A 17,788-nucleotide genomic window follows, 5' to 3' on the forward strand; every position below is an offset into this window, starting at 1 on the left:
TCCCTTTTAGTGTTTCTTTAATAACCTGAAAAAACATAATGGAACAAGCTGTGTGTTGTAACCAGAGTGGAACCACCCTGTCAAGCCACACATTAGTCATTGTTATATCCAGTGGATGAACGTTATGATATAACCGGAGAATACTGCCAGTCTCTGAGAGGGAAATGAACACAAAACATGCCATACTTCATTTTTAAAAAAAGAGATGTGTGATGATGTGAAGTGAATGCACAGTTAATGCAACCAATGAAAATCATAATAATCTTCAAAAACAAAAGAAAACGGCTGGTACAGACAGCACACAAGTGGAGGGAAGTTACAGGAACACAGACTTTAACAACATATTGAGCAATAATGGGTTAACGTACTGTGTAACGGGTTATTTGTGTTATCAGTCATTTGATAAGTTTATTTTACTACCATCCTCTACTTTAATGTAGTACAAATCTAGTTTGCAGTGTACTACAGAGGTAGGTAGAAAAACATCAAAACTAAAATTTCATATCCTAATTATCTAAAAAAAAAAAAAAAAAAGCAAGGTTAAAACAATCATAGTGGTAGTGTTAGTCACTGCAATAAAAAGCAAGTTAAGAAAAAGAGCAAGCGAGTATGGGACTGACTGGAATATGCACTGAAACGTTTGCTGCTCTCTTCTTTTGTTTGTGTTCAGTTTTCAAGTTTCATAAATTAAATTCTTTCAAATTTAAAAGCACATTATCAGTGCCATCTGCAATCAGTTTCTTCTTCACTCCAAAAACCTCCAGGGAGGACTATCAATGTAATACTTGTGCACCCTCTGGAGGGAAAAGCAGGAATTATGACACTGAAAATATTGATAAAACTTCAGTAAACTACATATTAGACAAAACGATTCAGACTAGGAGAGATAACTGCCCAAGAGGATGTGTTTTTCATTGATGGCACAAAGTTTAATTTGTGGAAAACCATAGTGCAGTCTTTGATCTCATTCTTCCTGTTTTGAATGACGATGAAAGTCCTTTTTACCGCCTGTCTTACTGACGAGTTTTATATCCGTGATGATGATGTCATGGCTCACCGCCTTGCACATATCGTAGACGGTGAGCGCTGTTACAGAAGCAGCGGTCAGAGCCTCCATCTCCACTCCCGTCCTGCCCGTGGTGCGACATGTCGCTGTGATGACGACGGCATTAAGAAGCTCATCCAGGTGAAATGTGACAGCGGTGTGGTCTAAGGGTAAAGGGTGGCAGAGGGGGATGAGGGTGGAGGTCTGCTTCGAAGCCATGATGCCAGCCAACTGCGCCACAGTCAAGGCGTCGCCCTTGGCCAGCTGGTTATCTCGAAGCAGGCGGAAGGCGGTGGGGCCTAAGCTAACGGTGGCGCAGGCTACGGCTGTTCGACATGTGGGAAGTTTCCCCCCGACATCCACCATGGTGGCGCGGCCCTGGGCGTCTGTATGTGTCAGCTGAGCTTTGAGATCTGTTGTCTGGTTGCTCTCAGACTGTTTACAACTGGCAACCTTGTTGGAATTTTGACTGTGGCAGAATCTAACAGGGTGGTTTCTCTGATTTATTTTGGCATCTATCAGCAGTGTGCAAAAAACAGCTGCTCCTGGGGTCCTGGACACGTGGCTCGTCAGAACATTAGGACTCAGGGCTTGTGCGTTCCTGAGACAGACTTCATTAACATAGCTTGTGACATTTGTGCGTGTTCTGAAACATTCAGTCTTAGTGTGACAACTAATGTGATCATTATCAATCTCTGCAGAGGGAAGGGATGCTACTTCATTGTGGTTAGGTTTTTCTGTGTTGATATGCATCTTAACATGGGTACCCCCACTCATTAAGGTTCCAGAGCAGCAAACACTGGCTTCCTGTGTTAAGTTAGTGGAGTCTGAAAGGCACAAACAATCCTCTCTATTCAAGACTTTCCTGCTGCCTAAATGATGAGTTGTTGCTGGAGAGAGGAACGTGTCATTTTTAAGCTGGGAACTAATGGGGAAAGCCCTCTTGCTGTCTTGTAGCTTTGGCAGGAACGTCTGAGATGTGGTACCTGCTGGAAAACATTTGGAAAAAATAAAAATAAATTAGTCAAGAATACTGACATAACTACTTTGGCTGCAACCACTTCTAAAACACTAGTTGGCAGCCCAGCAGTGTGAAGTTCAGCCATAGCTGAACTTTTTGATTCAACATTCCCTGATCTTTAAGAAGGAAAGTGCATGGATGTGGATCTGCTCCAATCCTAATACAAAACATTAAAGAAACACGAATGAGGTCTTTGTACGTACAGCTGTGTCACCCACCAATGAGGATCATAGGCCTGTTCTTCATCTGAGAGATACTGAACATGCCTGAAGAGAGAAAGAGGGATAAATTACAAATATTACAACAATCTGTGCGCATAATCCTAAAATTGTATGATGTATTGATTTCTACCTGCATGCTGTTTCTTCTTCCGGCCCACAGCAGCACCAATAATTTGCAGCAGCTCTTCATCGGACGCGCCAGAGCGTAAGACATCTCTGAGGGAGACCTCTGAGTTACCAAACAAACACACCTGAGAGAGGAGACGGACGGGAAAGAGTGAAAAGCTGTTTTCACAAATGCAATGCAGTCCAAATCCAAGATTAGACACCAAACATTAACTAAATGGCTCCCTGGAGTCTGTGTAAAAGTTCACTTTAATATCAAAAATTGCTTAAGAACTTAATAATAGATCAGTAGAGATAGTGGGAGAATAACCCACTTTTTATATTAAGCTAACAGCAGCAATAGCGTGCTTTATTCTGTAAGGTAAAGACTTGACAGTATTCTTAGAGAAAATCCCAACGATCAAGTGATCTGTTATGAACAAGCACTTTTGAGATGACGGGAAGGTAAAACTTCCTTTTAAACAGGGTCAGGGAGAGGCAGCCATCTGCTGCTGTGACGGGTTCTGGGGTAAGGGGAAAGAGAGAAGAAGAAAGAGAAGACAAAACAGAAAGAGAGCAGAAATAAAGCAGGACAAAACAGACTAAGGGAGAGATTAGACACAATTCAATGACATGCTGTAGTGGTATGTAACACGTGGGGATATAAAAGAGGTGAGAGGTGAAGAAATACTCAGTCTATGACATTGGTCTCGATACAAACCCAAACAAATATTGTATAATTTAATGAATTCAAATGCATCATAATAAACATTTCCTCTACTTTGCTCTGCAGCTCACTGTGGCCAATAGAAGACCTTCTGCCATATTCAGCTGAAGGCAGAGATGGCCTGTAGTGGACCTTACCAGTAGAAAGAGATGCCATCTTCCTATTGGGTAGACAGGCAGTCGTCATAGTTCACAGTGGTCAAAGTTACATTCTGCTGAACTTTGACCGTAGCGCCTACAAGAGCTCTGTAGTTGTGCTTGTATCCTGTTGCTTGGCGCAAACCACTGAAATCAGTGTTTCAGAGTGAAGTGTATGCAGCCTCCTCTACACCTTCAGTGTATATTGATTCTAATTAGTTAAAAGTTTTGTCTCAAAAACAAAGGGAATGACCAGAAGGAGAATCAAAGGACCTTAATGGTGAAGAAAAAGGGACACTGATACATGAAGGTGAAGAAAAATGTATAAAAGCAATAAGATTCTCATCAAAATTACGAAAAACTCAAGTAACAGCAAAAGATTCTGTCACTTATTAACAAATCACAAACCACCCTTTTTGCTCCACAACCTGCCGCCCACAAGCTCCGCCCATCTATAATTGCACACATGCATACATGAACATTTGTGCCATAGGACAATAACAGACCTCACGAACAGCTTTAAAGCTTTATCGGCTTTACCTTTAGGTTGCCGTCTGCAGTGATGCGTAAACGATTGCAGGAGCGACAGAAATGGTCGGACATGGAGGTGATGAAGCCCAGCTGACCTTTGAAGCCTGGCACTTTAAATGTCTGTTTCAAAACAGGGAAAAAAGTGAGAAATATACTTTCAAATGTTACAACCAGTGACAAAAAGTTCTTCATTGGACTCCGACACCTGAAACTTTGTTCACTTGGATGTTTTAGTTTAATGTGTTTAATTGGGTTGTCTTCTTTTTTGCTTTTTAGGACTTGTGTTATAATCTGATGATGTTTTAAGCAGAAATATAGAAAAATCCTGCAGGTCTATTTGATCAGAGGGACTCGGATGTGTCGGAGAAAATGCACAGAGGAACACAAGAAACATGACTTTTTATTTTTCAGTATAAATATAATAATTAATCAACCATCTTTGTCAGGATTTCATCTCCAAAGTAATTTAGTACAGTTGGAGACACTGACCTTGGCTGTGTCTGTCTGTCCAGCTTGAAGCTTCTCCAGGTCGGGCCACTTCTGCCTGATGCGGTCCAGCATCTCCTGGTAGCTCACCATCTTCTTAAAGTTCCACTTGTTGCCTGCAGAGAGGAGACGAACCAGGAAGTGTGGGTTTAAACAATGGATGTTTAAAACATTTGCACGAGCATTTGAAACTCTTCATGGGGTGTGAGCACTTACCATCGAAGGGCATGTACTCTATAAAGCGCACCTCCAGAGGCTTCTTCTCTGTCAGTGCTGCAAAATCAAGCAGCTCATCCTCATTCAGGCCTCGCATGACCACGCAGTTGATCTACAAAGAGAAGTGAACAACAATAGGCCTCTGATTACTGAGCCATTATTTTCCTAACAAGCTGGTTATGTAACAACCGACAGAAAATGACTTACTGAAGATGTGTGGGCCAATATTTAATTATGTAACACAATAATAACAGCCTTATAAGACTTTGATGTACTATACATGAGAATTCATCCAGTGATGTTAATGACTGGAATAATTCACTATATTTTTAAAGTCTAAATTTTTCAAAAGGAGACCCGTCCACATAAGCTTTTTCTTGCCTTCTTAAAGAGTTGATAAATAACGTGAAAGTTTAAAACAGCATCATGTTTTATTTTAACTGTCTAGCAGATTTAATGTGACTCATTTGATGCTTAAAGATCTACAAATGAAGGTCCTTCACTGACCCAAGGCTGAACCACAACACTTCTTGATCAACATGCAGTCAGGGGCATCAAGCTAACCGCACAGCTTAGCAAAACAGAATGAAGAACAACAATTTTTTAGACTAGGTAATGGACATATAATGTTATTTTATGCTGGCATTCCTAAACTCCTGTAACAGAGAAGCCTTATAAAAATCACACTCTTCCTAAAGGGGAATCAGGTTACGAGAAGCTACTGGAGGAAACATATTAAACTACAACTAAAATCTGACAACTTCCAAAGCACTCTGCAAAACAGTTTGTGTCTCTCATTATGAACAAGTAAAAGGAATTGCTCATAATAGTGGTCATTGCTTGATTTTGGTTAACGGACTGATTCATATGCAGCATTTTTCTACTACTAACTAAGCACACGAAGTGTTTTATATGACTTGCCTCATTCACTCATTCAAACCCATTCATACAAGCACTTATTTCTGTTCTTTTCCTACATAAGTGCTTTATATCAAATATTCACACACATTCATACTCTGATGGATACATTGGAGAGCAAATTGGAGTAAGTATCTTGCCCAAGGATATTTGGCATGCCAACTGGATCAAACCACCAACATTTTTGGTGGTTTGATCCAGAGCAGAGCAGCTTTTGCAACATTTCTACTTGCTTAGGTTTCAGTGCGTTTGACTTCTCAGCGCCACAGTAGGATTGATCTTAGATCAGTACAAATGCCGGTCCCCAAGGCTCCATCCTCAGCCCCTTGTTGTTCTCTTGTTCCAGGCTTTCACTCTGACACATTATCCAAAAACACCATATGAAAGTCATCACAGGGAATTCACCTTTCCTAACCATGATTTTATTGTTTTCTCTCACTGATATTAGCTGATTATCTCAGAGTTTTTGGGCACTCTGCACTTGCTACATTTCTGCAACTGTGAAACACTTGTCCTGCAATTAAATCTTACCCATTTTAATACTTATATATAAACTGCAAAAATGTTAAACAGTAGCAAAAAGGAAGACACTGAATCGTAGTGGGGATATTTTCCATAACAGAGACTTAATAATGAATGAAAATGAACAAATACCTTCACAGGACTGTAGCCCAATTCAATGGCCTTTTCAACGCCCTCCATTACTTTGTGAAACCCTGGAAAAGGCAAGTAGAAAATGAAATGTGACTAAGATTAACATTTTACATTAGGTGCATTAGTAATGCTACTAATAAATAATAATAGTAAAGTTTGTATGTTATTAAAATACGACTAAAGTTGAGAATGGTGTGTGATTGGAGGCAGGTTTTGAGAAATAAAAATGCACTGAATCATACAACAAAAACAAAGATCAGAACTAAGCTTTGTGGTTTCTGAAATGAGTGGTGCTTCCACACGAAAAGCTCGGCCTTGTCTGTTCTCCTCCACCTTTTAATGTCCGTAATTCACCACAAACCACTTGTATAGAAACATGTAATCCCTCCACAGCAGCTCAAGCTTTTGAAAAGCACACTGTCGAGGTCAGAGTCATTATTTGTTTTCACTTGCTCAAAACAATTAAATCAAAGCAGGATCTTTATGTAGGATGAGGCTTATGTTTTATTTACAGTTTGCATAACTGCAATTTGTCCTGAATAAAGAAAAGAAACAAGATTTCAACAGTAACTTCTATTACAAACACAAGAAGGCAGGTGCTGTAAATCCAGTTTTCTTTTCTCCGCTCTTCTTCATGTCCTAATCTCAGTTAGTCCATCTGTGTCTGCCTTTCACGAGCCAACCACCCATAGCTCTGCCCTGCTGTCACCTGCAGTGTTTACAGCTTACAGCCTTCTTCCCTAAGCTTGTGGGATGGACCCACAACAAAAACTACACTGATTTATGCCTATCATACACTAGAAGAAAAAGCTGAACTAGGGAAACACTAAAAAAAAGGAACAGTTTCATACATAAAGACAGTGAGGGTTTTTAGCCACACATGAAGAATATTAAATATGTTTAATTTCATCTGAAGTCAGTCAATCAGCCAATTATCTGGGCACACTTTGGGCCAGTTAGCACCAAATGAGCATTATTTAAACACTACAGCCTGTCCGAGTACAGTTGCTCAGTACCCATCACTTTATCACCACAGTAACAGTAACATCTCCCATCTTCTGACCGCTGCTTCCAGCAGGATAACACACCACGTCACAAAGCTAAAATCATGTAAAACTGGCATCTTAAACATCACAATGAGTTCATTATACTCAAATGGCCTCCACCATCACCAGATCACAATCTCCTTCATATTTTCTAAAGACGTAGGGATTTAGAAAATATCTCACTGACCATCTGACACTTTTGTGGTTATACACTCCTAAACTACAGCGTCAATCAGCTACAGCCTCGTGATGTCGCTTTTTTCCCTCCTCAATCTACGCACACTATTGGTGTTCTGATCATATGTCTCACACAGCTGACATTGATACACTGACGACGCTTCCATACCTTTCCGTCTGACAATAAACTCAAATTTGGCAGGAACTAATGAATCCAGGCTGATGTTGATCAGGTCCAATCCGGCGTCTTTAAGGTTTGGCAAAAGCCGAGCCAAGTTCATGCCATTGGTTGTCATGGCGATAGTCTTGAGGCCCTCCAACTTTCTGAGCTCAGCTGCAGAGTAGAAGTGGAAAGGCAAGACAGAATGAGAGAAAACTAATGAATGCAATGAGTGAACTTTTACCTTTAAAGGTTGAAATATTATATAACAGATGAGTTTATCCATACATAAATCAATCATTACAGCATGATAACAGAACAAAATCTTTAGCCATGTAAAGTGGATATCTTTATCTGTTACTATGCAGCATATTGTGCCACCGGGAAATTATGTTTCCTTGCTTGAATGCCTATCAATGAAAAAACTTCTTTAAATAAATTTATGGGTTATTAAAGTCTTTATTATCCATAACTAGTACAGTTACTCTGGTCATTTTGACATTAAGCAAAGATAATGCAGAATGAACTCACAAACACACACAGCACCACAATGCAACTAAATCCATCCAGTAAACCTAGCCAACTACCATTACTTGTAACCAGTAGATCTTTGTGGATCCTGTTTATAACTGTACACGCCACATCAGCGGTTCTGTGAGCCAACAAAAACAACACAACCAGCTTCACTGCAGCTTTTTCACGCTCCTCCTGTGAGACATTCAGCCTCTGTTCCTTGAGCTTTAAATCTCAGTGCAGTCGTTTCAGACTCTCATTCATGTGTTCTGCCTCCTCCTCATCTCCACCTTTATTCTGGATGCTCAATGTGCCTCATCAGAGTCTCCAACTCTAATCTCCATCAGCAATACTGTTGTGTATTTCTTCCTACCAATGTCGGCAAATCATTTATTAGTCAAACTCCACACTTCAATAAATTATATTCCGTTATTTCAAGCGATCCTCTTGCTTCCTGAAATAACTAGTGCAACCAAATCCAAGTTATGCATGAAGTCTCATGAGCCTCACACACAGCTAGTGGCAATCAATGGTCCTCTTTCCAAAAAGACCTGACCCACTAGTCCTGTCACACACCCTCATTCATTCACGACAGGCTTTTTCTTGCTGCAGAGGCTTCACTTACAAAGTTTAATTTAAAATCAGGCTGTAAAATTCAAATGATGCAATAATACATCATTAGACCAAAAACACAACTGTGGTGTAACAAATCATTTCCCCTTCCACAGAAACCCTTAAACTGAAGGCATGCATGCAAAATTGCTTCTCTTCACTTCAGCTGCAGTCAAGTCAGCAGAGTTAGCACATGAATCATCGGTCGCCTGGTTGCCAAAGCTGACTTGCTCCTCTGAAAACAGTGTCACTACATCATTTTAGTCATACGGTAAACTGAAGAAAGCAAGTTTATGTTTGCTACAAGCTGATCCAAAGTGTTAAAAAAGTGTGAAATGACTCAAAACAGCTTCCAAGTTGTTTTATTATTGAAAAAAAAAAAAAAGCCTGCACAAACTATTTTCTCCTTGTTTCTTACTGATAATATGGAGCACATCAGGTCTGATGAGCGGCTCCCCTCCAGTGAGGCGGATCTTGTCCACCCCCTCTTGGACGAAGAGGTGAGCCAGGGTCAGCACCTCAGAGGTGGATAGCAGCTGGCCCCGCGGTGTGAGCTTCACCCCCTCCTCTGGCATGCAGTACTGACCTAGAAATGAGAAAGATGAAAGATGTATTTTAGCCTACATTAGCGAGAATTCCTTCTTTTACTACGATAAATACTGAAGTAACACAACTAAATAAAAGGGAACGAGGGGACAAACCAAAAACTCTACTGTGCGGGAAAGAAAAACCTTTTCTTTCTCCAGTAGGTCAGCAGAATTTGGGCATTTTAGTGCACTTCTGTGAAAGGTTTACTAATTATGATGGTTAACTTGGTCTAATAATGTTGCTCCACTAGTGGGCTGGGAATGTAACAATGGTTTCTTGATAGGATCCACAGAAAATAAACATTTACTCACAGCGGAAGTTGCATTTTTCTGTGAGGGAGATTCGTAGGTAGTTGTGCCTGCGGCCAAAGTTGTCAGTCAAGAATGCTGAAAAGGGGAGTATGCTGTCATCCCTGAGCCTCTTCTGGGGAGGAAAAGAACCAGGAAAAGACACCGATCAAACTATATACCCTGGCATCACTGCAGTCTTATTTTGAATCAAACACAACAGCCCCTCTGAGTCCCATCATGCCAGAGACACAATAATGTCAGCTGAAGCCAAATCTGTGTCCCAGCTCCTGACCTTTGCCCATCACTCATGAGCACCTGCGGTTATGTCAAAAGTTACCAGTGTAAAAGCAAACCAGTGACTCAGCAGTTGCTCGGAGACACTGTTAATCAACAGGCTGATCATTTAACTGCACTGATCTTTTTAGACCTTCCCAAGTCCCTTCATTGTTTCTTAAGGTAAAAAGCTTCATATAAAAGCCACTTATGCACACTTTAGTCAATTTTTCCCTATTATTGCCATATCATAATTATTATAGTCACTGATGTAATATACACCTGCAACCCAGAGAGACACAGCAAGAAGATGAACAATGAATGCTACTCTGTTATTTGACTACTGGACATTCAGGAGCATGCTTGCTCTGTCAATCATCTCTGATTATCAAGCACATGGATAGAGTATGTATGTATGAGGTAGAAACAATATTTTTAAAGAAGTAGACTATCTCAATAACACCCTCTTAAACTGTTTATACTTTGGGCCTCCAAACGGTCCAAAAGATTCAAAATCTGTATCATCTAAAGCACAACTTCAATCCAAATAGAAAAAATTACTTTTAATCTCAACCAACTTTATTAGTTTATAACAATTCTTTTCCTACTTGCAACATGCTGGCTATCACATCTATCTTATCACATGATATCAAGTATGTAAAACTACAAAGCAGTGACAAACGTAAAGCAGGTGAGGTGTTGTTTCCCCCCTCTGATTGGTTCTCACAATCACGCCAAAAATACACCCCATGACCCCCTTTTATATCACAGCCACGCTGTCATAATGGATAACCATTTGGTTTAATATTTATTCCTTAGTTTAGTGTTTCCTGGGCCCAGTTTATAACCTGTTCAGGTTATAAGCTTCTCACCTTTACTCCTTAAAGGTTTCACTCAGCCTGCGACTCAACACAGACAGGACAATCTTAGCTGCAGGCCCGGCTTGTGTTACTGTTTTGGAGGTTGACTTACCTGTGTTGCCCTGGTTTTGAAGTTGGAACCAGCTATAGTCGAGTCTGTGAGTTCAAGTTCATTTTCCTCGTGCGTAACACCGGAACAGCTCCGCGCGATGCTTCTGTTCACGCGCCGTGCAAACAGTTTCCTAACACGTGTCAAAGCGCCGTTTCTGTCAAACAGACGGCAGCACATGCTAACAGGCGCAGCCATAGTTCAACCATTTGACAACTCCGAGGTCCTCTGTTTGCTCTTTCTCTCCGACCTGCAGTTCAACAACGTCTCTAACCAACCTGGACCAATCACAGTAACGGACGCATACCATGGTGCACTATGGGTAGTGTAGTCAAGGGTAACCAAAGATTTATTTATTTTTTTTACATAGAAACCGCCAATGGAGGGTGGCACTGAGACAGGTTATTTCAGGGAACTAAAAGCAAATTAAAACTAGGAGTGAAAAATAAATAAATAATAAAAAGTCGATTTTAGACAAATATGAAACCTAGCTTAAACGCGCTGTGAGTTAACACAGCAAAGTTGTATTACCTCTTATGAAGTTCTTAAATCAGCCATCCTGCTATTATATTTAAAAAAACAACAACAACAACAACAACAACATTTTTTTAGTAAAACCTAAACTAAAAAAAGAAAAACTAAAAACTAAAAATATTGTGTACTTGGACACAACTCGGACCTTGGAGAGGTAATACTGACAGATTATGTTCCCAAACAAAATAAGCAAAAGCAGCCTGTTGTAAGACACTTCTCTTCCTCATGGGTGCTGGTGTTCAGTGATCCAAACTGAATAACTCTTAAGGTGACAGTTCCCATGCTTGATCCTCTGAACCACACAAAATGTAATTTAACATGAGTGCCATCTAACTTATAAATAAGCTTTCTCCTTTAGGAAGGAAAAGAGTCTTGAAGGAAGTCAGGCTCGGGGCATGGTCCCATCCAAATCAGGTCTGGAAGAACCTCAGAGCTCTACAGCAGAGGCGGAGCCAGACATTTGAAACACCCGGGGCTTAGCCCAAAAGGATAGTATGCATGTGGGATTTTTTTTCCCTTGGGGGGGGGGGGGGGGGGGGGGGGTAGAAATGACTGAAAGATTAATTGGCTCTGTTTTGAGTTTTGTTCAAAAAAGAATGACTTCATATAGGGAAAAATATATATCACATGTGCAGAACACCTTAAACTAGTTTTTTAATTAAGCAGCAAGGCAGAACAAAATCAGGGCTGTATCAAGACACGAGGACTAAACCCCAATTCAACCAGACCGAGAACTGATCCAGAATTAAAACACGACTACAACAGTTCAAAATCAGGACTACTTGGGACTTAACAAAGACAGAACCAGAATCAGAACTAGATGATAGTAGCACTAAAAATCATCATAGACCTGCACTACATTTATTTTTTAATTTTACCAAAGTACAATATTTAGATTGAGAAAGGTTTATATAATTATTTAGCCTTGTTGTGCAAACAAGCCTTCATAACTTAATAAATATAGAATTTGAAAAATAACAAACCTAAAAAGAAACACTAGGTACGAGATACATGAGTACCTATGATACGGTGATACTTTTGGTAAACAACCATTTGACTAACATGTGTGTCTCACCTGCTCTTGTTCATCTCTGTTCTGTCCTCATTCTCCATCTCCCTCTCTGTTCCTCTCTCCCTCTTTGTGCTGACAATCATCAAATATACAGATATTTACAAACTCTTCAGATAAAAACACAAACACTTTTTAATTGTAACATCAAATCAGACTAAATGTTTATTTTTTTAGATTGATAAATATAAAAAACATATTTGTTAACTTTAAGAGTAAAGAGAGAAATCGTCTGTATTTCTTAATTGCAAATGGCACCAAATTGTATTCAAACTGAGCCACACTTATGGAGCTCCACAGTTCTTTTCCTGGTGTTTTGGTTGACATCTCTTGATTTTCCCATGTCACAGAAACAGGCTCTGTGTTTTGCCTTATATGCATCCACAGCTGTGCCACCTGTTTACTCACATGGACTCTACTAACCTATCAGAAGCTTCTTCAGCTCAGAATGGAATCGTCTGGAGTTTTCTTATTAATTAACAATAAACTTAGTGTATATGTACTCCTAAATTTGATGAAAGTGATAAAAAACAGAAAGCTCTGTCTCTCTTTATTGTGACATATAACTAATTCAAAAGATATTTCAATATTTATCTAAAACAAAAGTTTACTCTAAATTGATGTTGTGCAGTAAAAATGTTTTATGTTTTCTCCCTAAAGTGTAAATATCTGGTTACAAATGTGAATATCCTGCTGTGTACTGAAATCCCTCTTGTTTTGCATACAAATATACTGAACAACATACAAAGCATAATATATAAAATAACATTTACCTGAGTTTTTCTTTGAAAGAACCCTCTAATGTCCATTCTTATATTTCAGTACATAACTGAAACCAATTTAGTCGGGGAGGGTAAGAACTGAAAATATGAAATAAACAAACGTAAGCTAAGAATCTCTAAAAAAAAATAGCATTTGTTCGGCTTTTCATTTCGCCATTTGTTGATTCACTTGAAGAGCAAGTAACGTAATATTGGTCAAGTGATCAGTTTGATATCAATCTTTCGTGATGCACCGTCATATTTACATTATTTGTACGGTACGAATGATTTGCTTTGGTACCTGGTCAAACTTAAGCTCTCCTTAGTATGGCTAGCTCCGTCTCTCCAACAGCGCACTGACGGGCAGCAGCTGCCCCGCCCCCTCGCTCAGTCGCTTAGTGCCTGAGCTTGGATCATACCAATATCAGGGGGGGGATTCACGCACAGTCGTAAATTCCCACAGTGTGCACTATGTGCTTCGAATATTGTGTGTACTTTTTGTTTTATACAGTTGTCATCCAGGCATCTAACTATGAAAAAATTGCACTCCAAAATACCCCGGGCTTCTGACAAAACAACCCGGGCTTAAGCCCAGTAAGCCACCCCCACGCTCCGCCCCTGCTCTACAGTAATGATGTAAACTCAAAATAATCCCTATTACTTAAAGTACTTAGTCTGACCATGGTTTGTGACTTAGTATTTCTTAGTATTTCTAGTGCCCCGATCTTTGATGGATTCTCAGATATACTTTACATCTCAGTCTACTTGAATGTTATTATTCCTATTTTTTCCCCATCTTACATGCATATCTTTTATCTGTTTGTTTTAAATAAAGCTTAAGTTGCACATAGATGAAAACAAAATAAGTAACGTCTTTATGTGTGTTGACTTGGCAATTACATTATTTAGCAAGAAATATTGAGAGTAATTAGTTGAAAGCAAATTATAATACTTAATAGCTGCAGATGATGTGCTGAACTCTTGCTTGGTGCACAGTTTTGGTGTTTTTCATAACATCCTGTAGCAATGTGCATAGGCATTTGGCTTTTTCACCAGAAAAATTCACCCAAAAAATTAATTTAGTGCATAAAAATTACCAGAACTCTCAGCTCAGTGCATGAAAATGATGTGCTGGAATAGTCCAAACTTGACTAAACTAAAAGTAATATTTAACTGAATATGCAACAAACTGAAATAAATATTGAAAGTACTGTTTTGCATTTTTTATGTTTTTTTTAACTACTGCAAAGTAAGAAAAAATTGGAAGCATCCTGCGGGAGTCTTCACTACTGGAATCAGTCAGCAGTTCACACCTTGCCCACTAGATGGAGATGCAATCACATGCGGAGCATTTAGGTGTTTAAACGTGAACCTGTTGGCTTAATCAGATGAATTAAATAGAAAAGGGAACATTTTGTGATTGGATTCATCTTTCAGACCTGCTCTCAGTATAATCTACACAACTCATACACATCAAAATAACAGACTGTGACTAGTAAATATTTAGTGTAGCAGGGGATATCAAGGTGACTTTTCTGGCTCTGAATACCTGTAAATCAACACCTTTTAGCAAATACAACTGCAAAACATTTATGTGAATTTTAAGCTCTCAGGCAATCCACAGCATAACTGTGAAAAAAAAATAACTCCCTCCCAGAGCTATAAATAGTAAGGCCAGCTGTTGGATCTGCAGACTTTCTGTTTCCCTGATGAGGGCTATTGTATTGCAATCAAGACACCTCGTTTGGACTAAAAAGCTCTTTGTCTGTGAAGTATATTTCTCAGCACCCCTGCTGAGTTCAACCCTGCCAGTAAATATGTATTTCCACAATACAAGTATATCTTGAAATAGGTGTGAACATACTGCGTGTTTAACGCTCTGTTCCTATAAAACACAGTTATACACCATGCAGTGCAACACAAGGAGAACCTGCAATAACATAAATACACACACATATGTGTGTGTATATATATACACATATGTGTGTACACATATATGAGACTCTGCAGAGTGTCATTTTGTTTAAATCACGTCAGTGAGATGACACAAAATCAAACCTACCTCTCTAGTGTTCACAATGTCATACCCCTTAGATTTCCTTCTCAACAAATTTTCACTAGCTCAGTGCACACAGTGACAGTGAATCCATACAGGTCATCAAGGGGTGATTTCAGGTATTAGTGTTTTGGGTCAGTGCACACAATTTTGCCTTTAATAGATTCACATTTTCATCAAAGCTTCATTTCATTTGACTTCGAAATACTACAGGAATATAGCAACTTGCAACTCAAGCACATATACTTTCCACCACCCTGAAGATGCAGACTGCCGCCTGGGATCTATTTGAGCTCTGCAGTGAGCAGATCCTCAACCAATCTAAAGGTTGTGAATTTCTTTTTTGTTTGTTGTTCTGATAGAGGCATAGAAAACCCTTACTTGTTCGATTCAGATCTTTATGGTCCAAGGTGGGAAAGTATTCTTGCACTAAGCATGAAAACATGTTTTAGCTTCTCTCTCTGAACCTAAATGTTTTGCAGATTTAATTATCTCTGTTTTATCGATGGACAATTCCTGATTATGATTTGACTTGCCTTGATAGTATTTCTCATCTGATTCTCCCATGTTTTAACATTTCCCAGTGGTGAAAATTAACTCAGTTAGTCAATGACTGTGTTTCAGTACAGTTTTGAGGTATTTACAGTGGGGCAAAAAAGTATTTAGTCAGCCACCGATTGTGCAAGTTCCCCCACCTAAAATGATGACAGAGGTCAGTAATTTGCACCAGAGGTACACTTCAACTGTGAGAGACAGAATGTGAAAAAAAAATCCATGAATCCACATGGTAGGATTTGTAAAGAATTTATTCGTAAATCAGGGTGGAAAATAAGTATTTGGTCAATAACAAAAATACAACTCAATACTTTGTAACATAACCTTTGTTGGCAATAACAGAGCTCAAACGTTTACTATAGGTCTTTACCAGGTTTGCACACACAGTAGCTGGTATTTTGGCCCATTCCTCCATGCAGATCTTCTCGAGAGCAGTGATGTTTTGGGGCTGTCGCCGAGCAACACGGACTTTCAACTCCCGCCACAGATTTTCTATGGGGTTGAGGTCTGGAGACTGGCTAGGCCACTCCAGGACTTTCAAATGCTTCTTACGGAGCCACTCCTTTGTTGCCCGGGCGGTGTGTTTTGGATCATTGTCATGTTGGAAGACCCAGCCTCGTTTCATCTTCAAAGTTCTCACTGATGGAAGGAGGTTTTGGCTCAAAATCTCACGATACATGGCCCCATTCATTCTGTCCTTAACACGGATCAGTCGTCCTGTCCCCTTGGCAGAAAAACAGCCCCATAGCATGATGTTTCCACCCCCATGCTTCACAGTAGGTATGGTGTTCTTGGGATGCAACTCAGTATTCTTCTTCCTCCAAACACGACGAGTTGAGTTTATACCAAAAGTTCTACTTTGGTTTCATCTGACCACATGACATTCTCCCAATCCTCTGCTGTATCATCCATGTGCTCTCTGGCAAACTTCAGACGGGCCTGGACATGCACTGGCTTCAGCAGCGGAACACGTCTGGCACTGCGGGATTTGATTCCCTGCCGTTGTAGTGTGTTACTGATGGTGACCTTTGTTACTTTGGTCCCAGCTCTCTGCAGGTCATTCACCAGGTCCCCCCGTGTGGTTCTGGGATCTTTGCTCACCGTTCTCATGATCATTTTGACCCCACGGGATGAGATCTTGCGTGGAGCCCCAGATTGTGGGAGATTATCAGTGGTCTTGTATGTCTTCCATTTTCTGATGATTGCTCCCACAGTTGATTTATTCACACCAAGCTGCTTGCCTATTGTAGATTCACTCTTCCCAGTCTGGTGCAGGTCTACAATACTTTTCCTGGTGTCCTTCGAAAGCTCTTTGGTCTTGGCCATGGCGGAGTTTGGAGTCTGACTGTTTGAGGCTGTGGACAGGTGTCTTTTATACAGATGGTGAGTTCAAACAGGTGCCATTCATACAGGTAACGAGTGGGGGACAGAAAAGCTTCTTACAGAAGACGTTACAGGTCTGTGAGACCCAGAGATTTTCCTTGTTTGAGGTGACCAAATACTTATTTTCCACCCTGATTTACGAATAAATTCTTTACAAATCCTACCATGTGAATTCATGGATTCTTTTTTCACATTCTGTCTCTCACAGTTGAAGTGTACCTCTGGTGCAAATTACTGACCTCTGTCATCATTTTAAGTGGGGGAACTTGCACAATCGGTGGCTGACTAAATACTTTTTTGCCCCACTGTAAATTAAAATTTTGTACAACTTTATCCTTCTGTCCTTTTATTTTTATTTAACAGCTCTATTACTATTCACTATATTATTCAGTCCAAGATTTTGCACCACAAACTTGATTTGGTTTATAATATTTTTAATAGTACAGTCCCATGAAAAAGTATTTGACCCCCTGCTAATTTAATTCCCCCGCTCCCCTTTTGCTTATTTGTAAATTTGTCACAGTTAAATGTATCAGATCAACAGATCAAAATGAATGAACTTTGTCCCCAATTCACTGAATACTGTGGGGAAATGTAGCAGGAATATTTCCTGGAATTAAAGATCGTAACTCCTTATACACCATGGAAAATAAATACTAGGCCATGAACACATTCCACCTACAGGAGCTGCTCAGCTATGGAAACCCATGCCGTGAACCTCCAGCACACAGTTTTTGTGCT

General features: G+C 39.8%; 1 protein-coding gene across 5 annotated transcripts; it reads right to left on the bottom strand.

The window, feature by feature from the left end:
- Positions 1-10,997, bottom strand: mocs1 (molybdenum cofactor synthesis 1). 5 transcript variants are annotated; one of them, XM_082515319.1, is made up of 11 exons: positions 10,693-10,997; positions 9,469-9,577; positions 8,988-9,155; positions 7,454-7,618; positions 6,062-6,123; positions 4,490-4,601; positions 4,277-4,389; positions 3,797-3,907; positions 2,418-2,538; positions 2,285-2,332; positions 1-2,034 (listed from the first exon to the last, which is right to left on the bottom strand). In XM_082515319.1, the coding sequence occupies exons 1-11, from the start codon at positions 10,885-10,887 to the stop codon at positions 965-967; spliced, it is 2,274 nt and encodes a 757-aa protein (XP_082371445.1). In that variant the 5' UTR covers positions 10,888-10,997; the 3' UTR covers positions 1-964. The 5 variants fall into 5 exon arrangements, with proteins under 5 accessions (XP_082371445.1, XP_082371444.1, XP_082371443.1 ...); XM_082515318.1 differs by having other exon boundaries at positions 1-2,031; positions 9,469-9,580; XM_082515317.1 differs by having other exon boundaries at positions 9,469-9,580.
- Between the last annotated feature and the right edge of the window lie 6,791 nt (positions 10,998-17,788).

The sequence above is a fragment of the Aulonocara stuartgranti genome (genome assembly GCF_965226115.1).
Source record: "Aulonocara stuartgranti genome assembly, chromosome: 19".
Lineage (NCBI taxonomy): Eukaryota > Metazoa > Chordata > Actinopteri > Cichliformes > Cichlidae > Aulonocara > Aulonocara stuartgranti.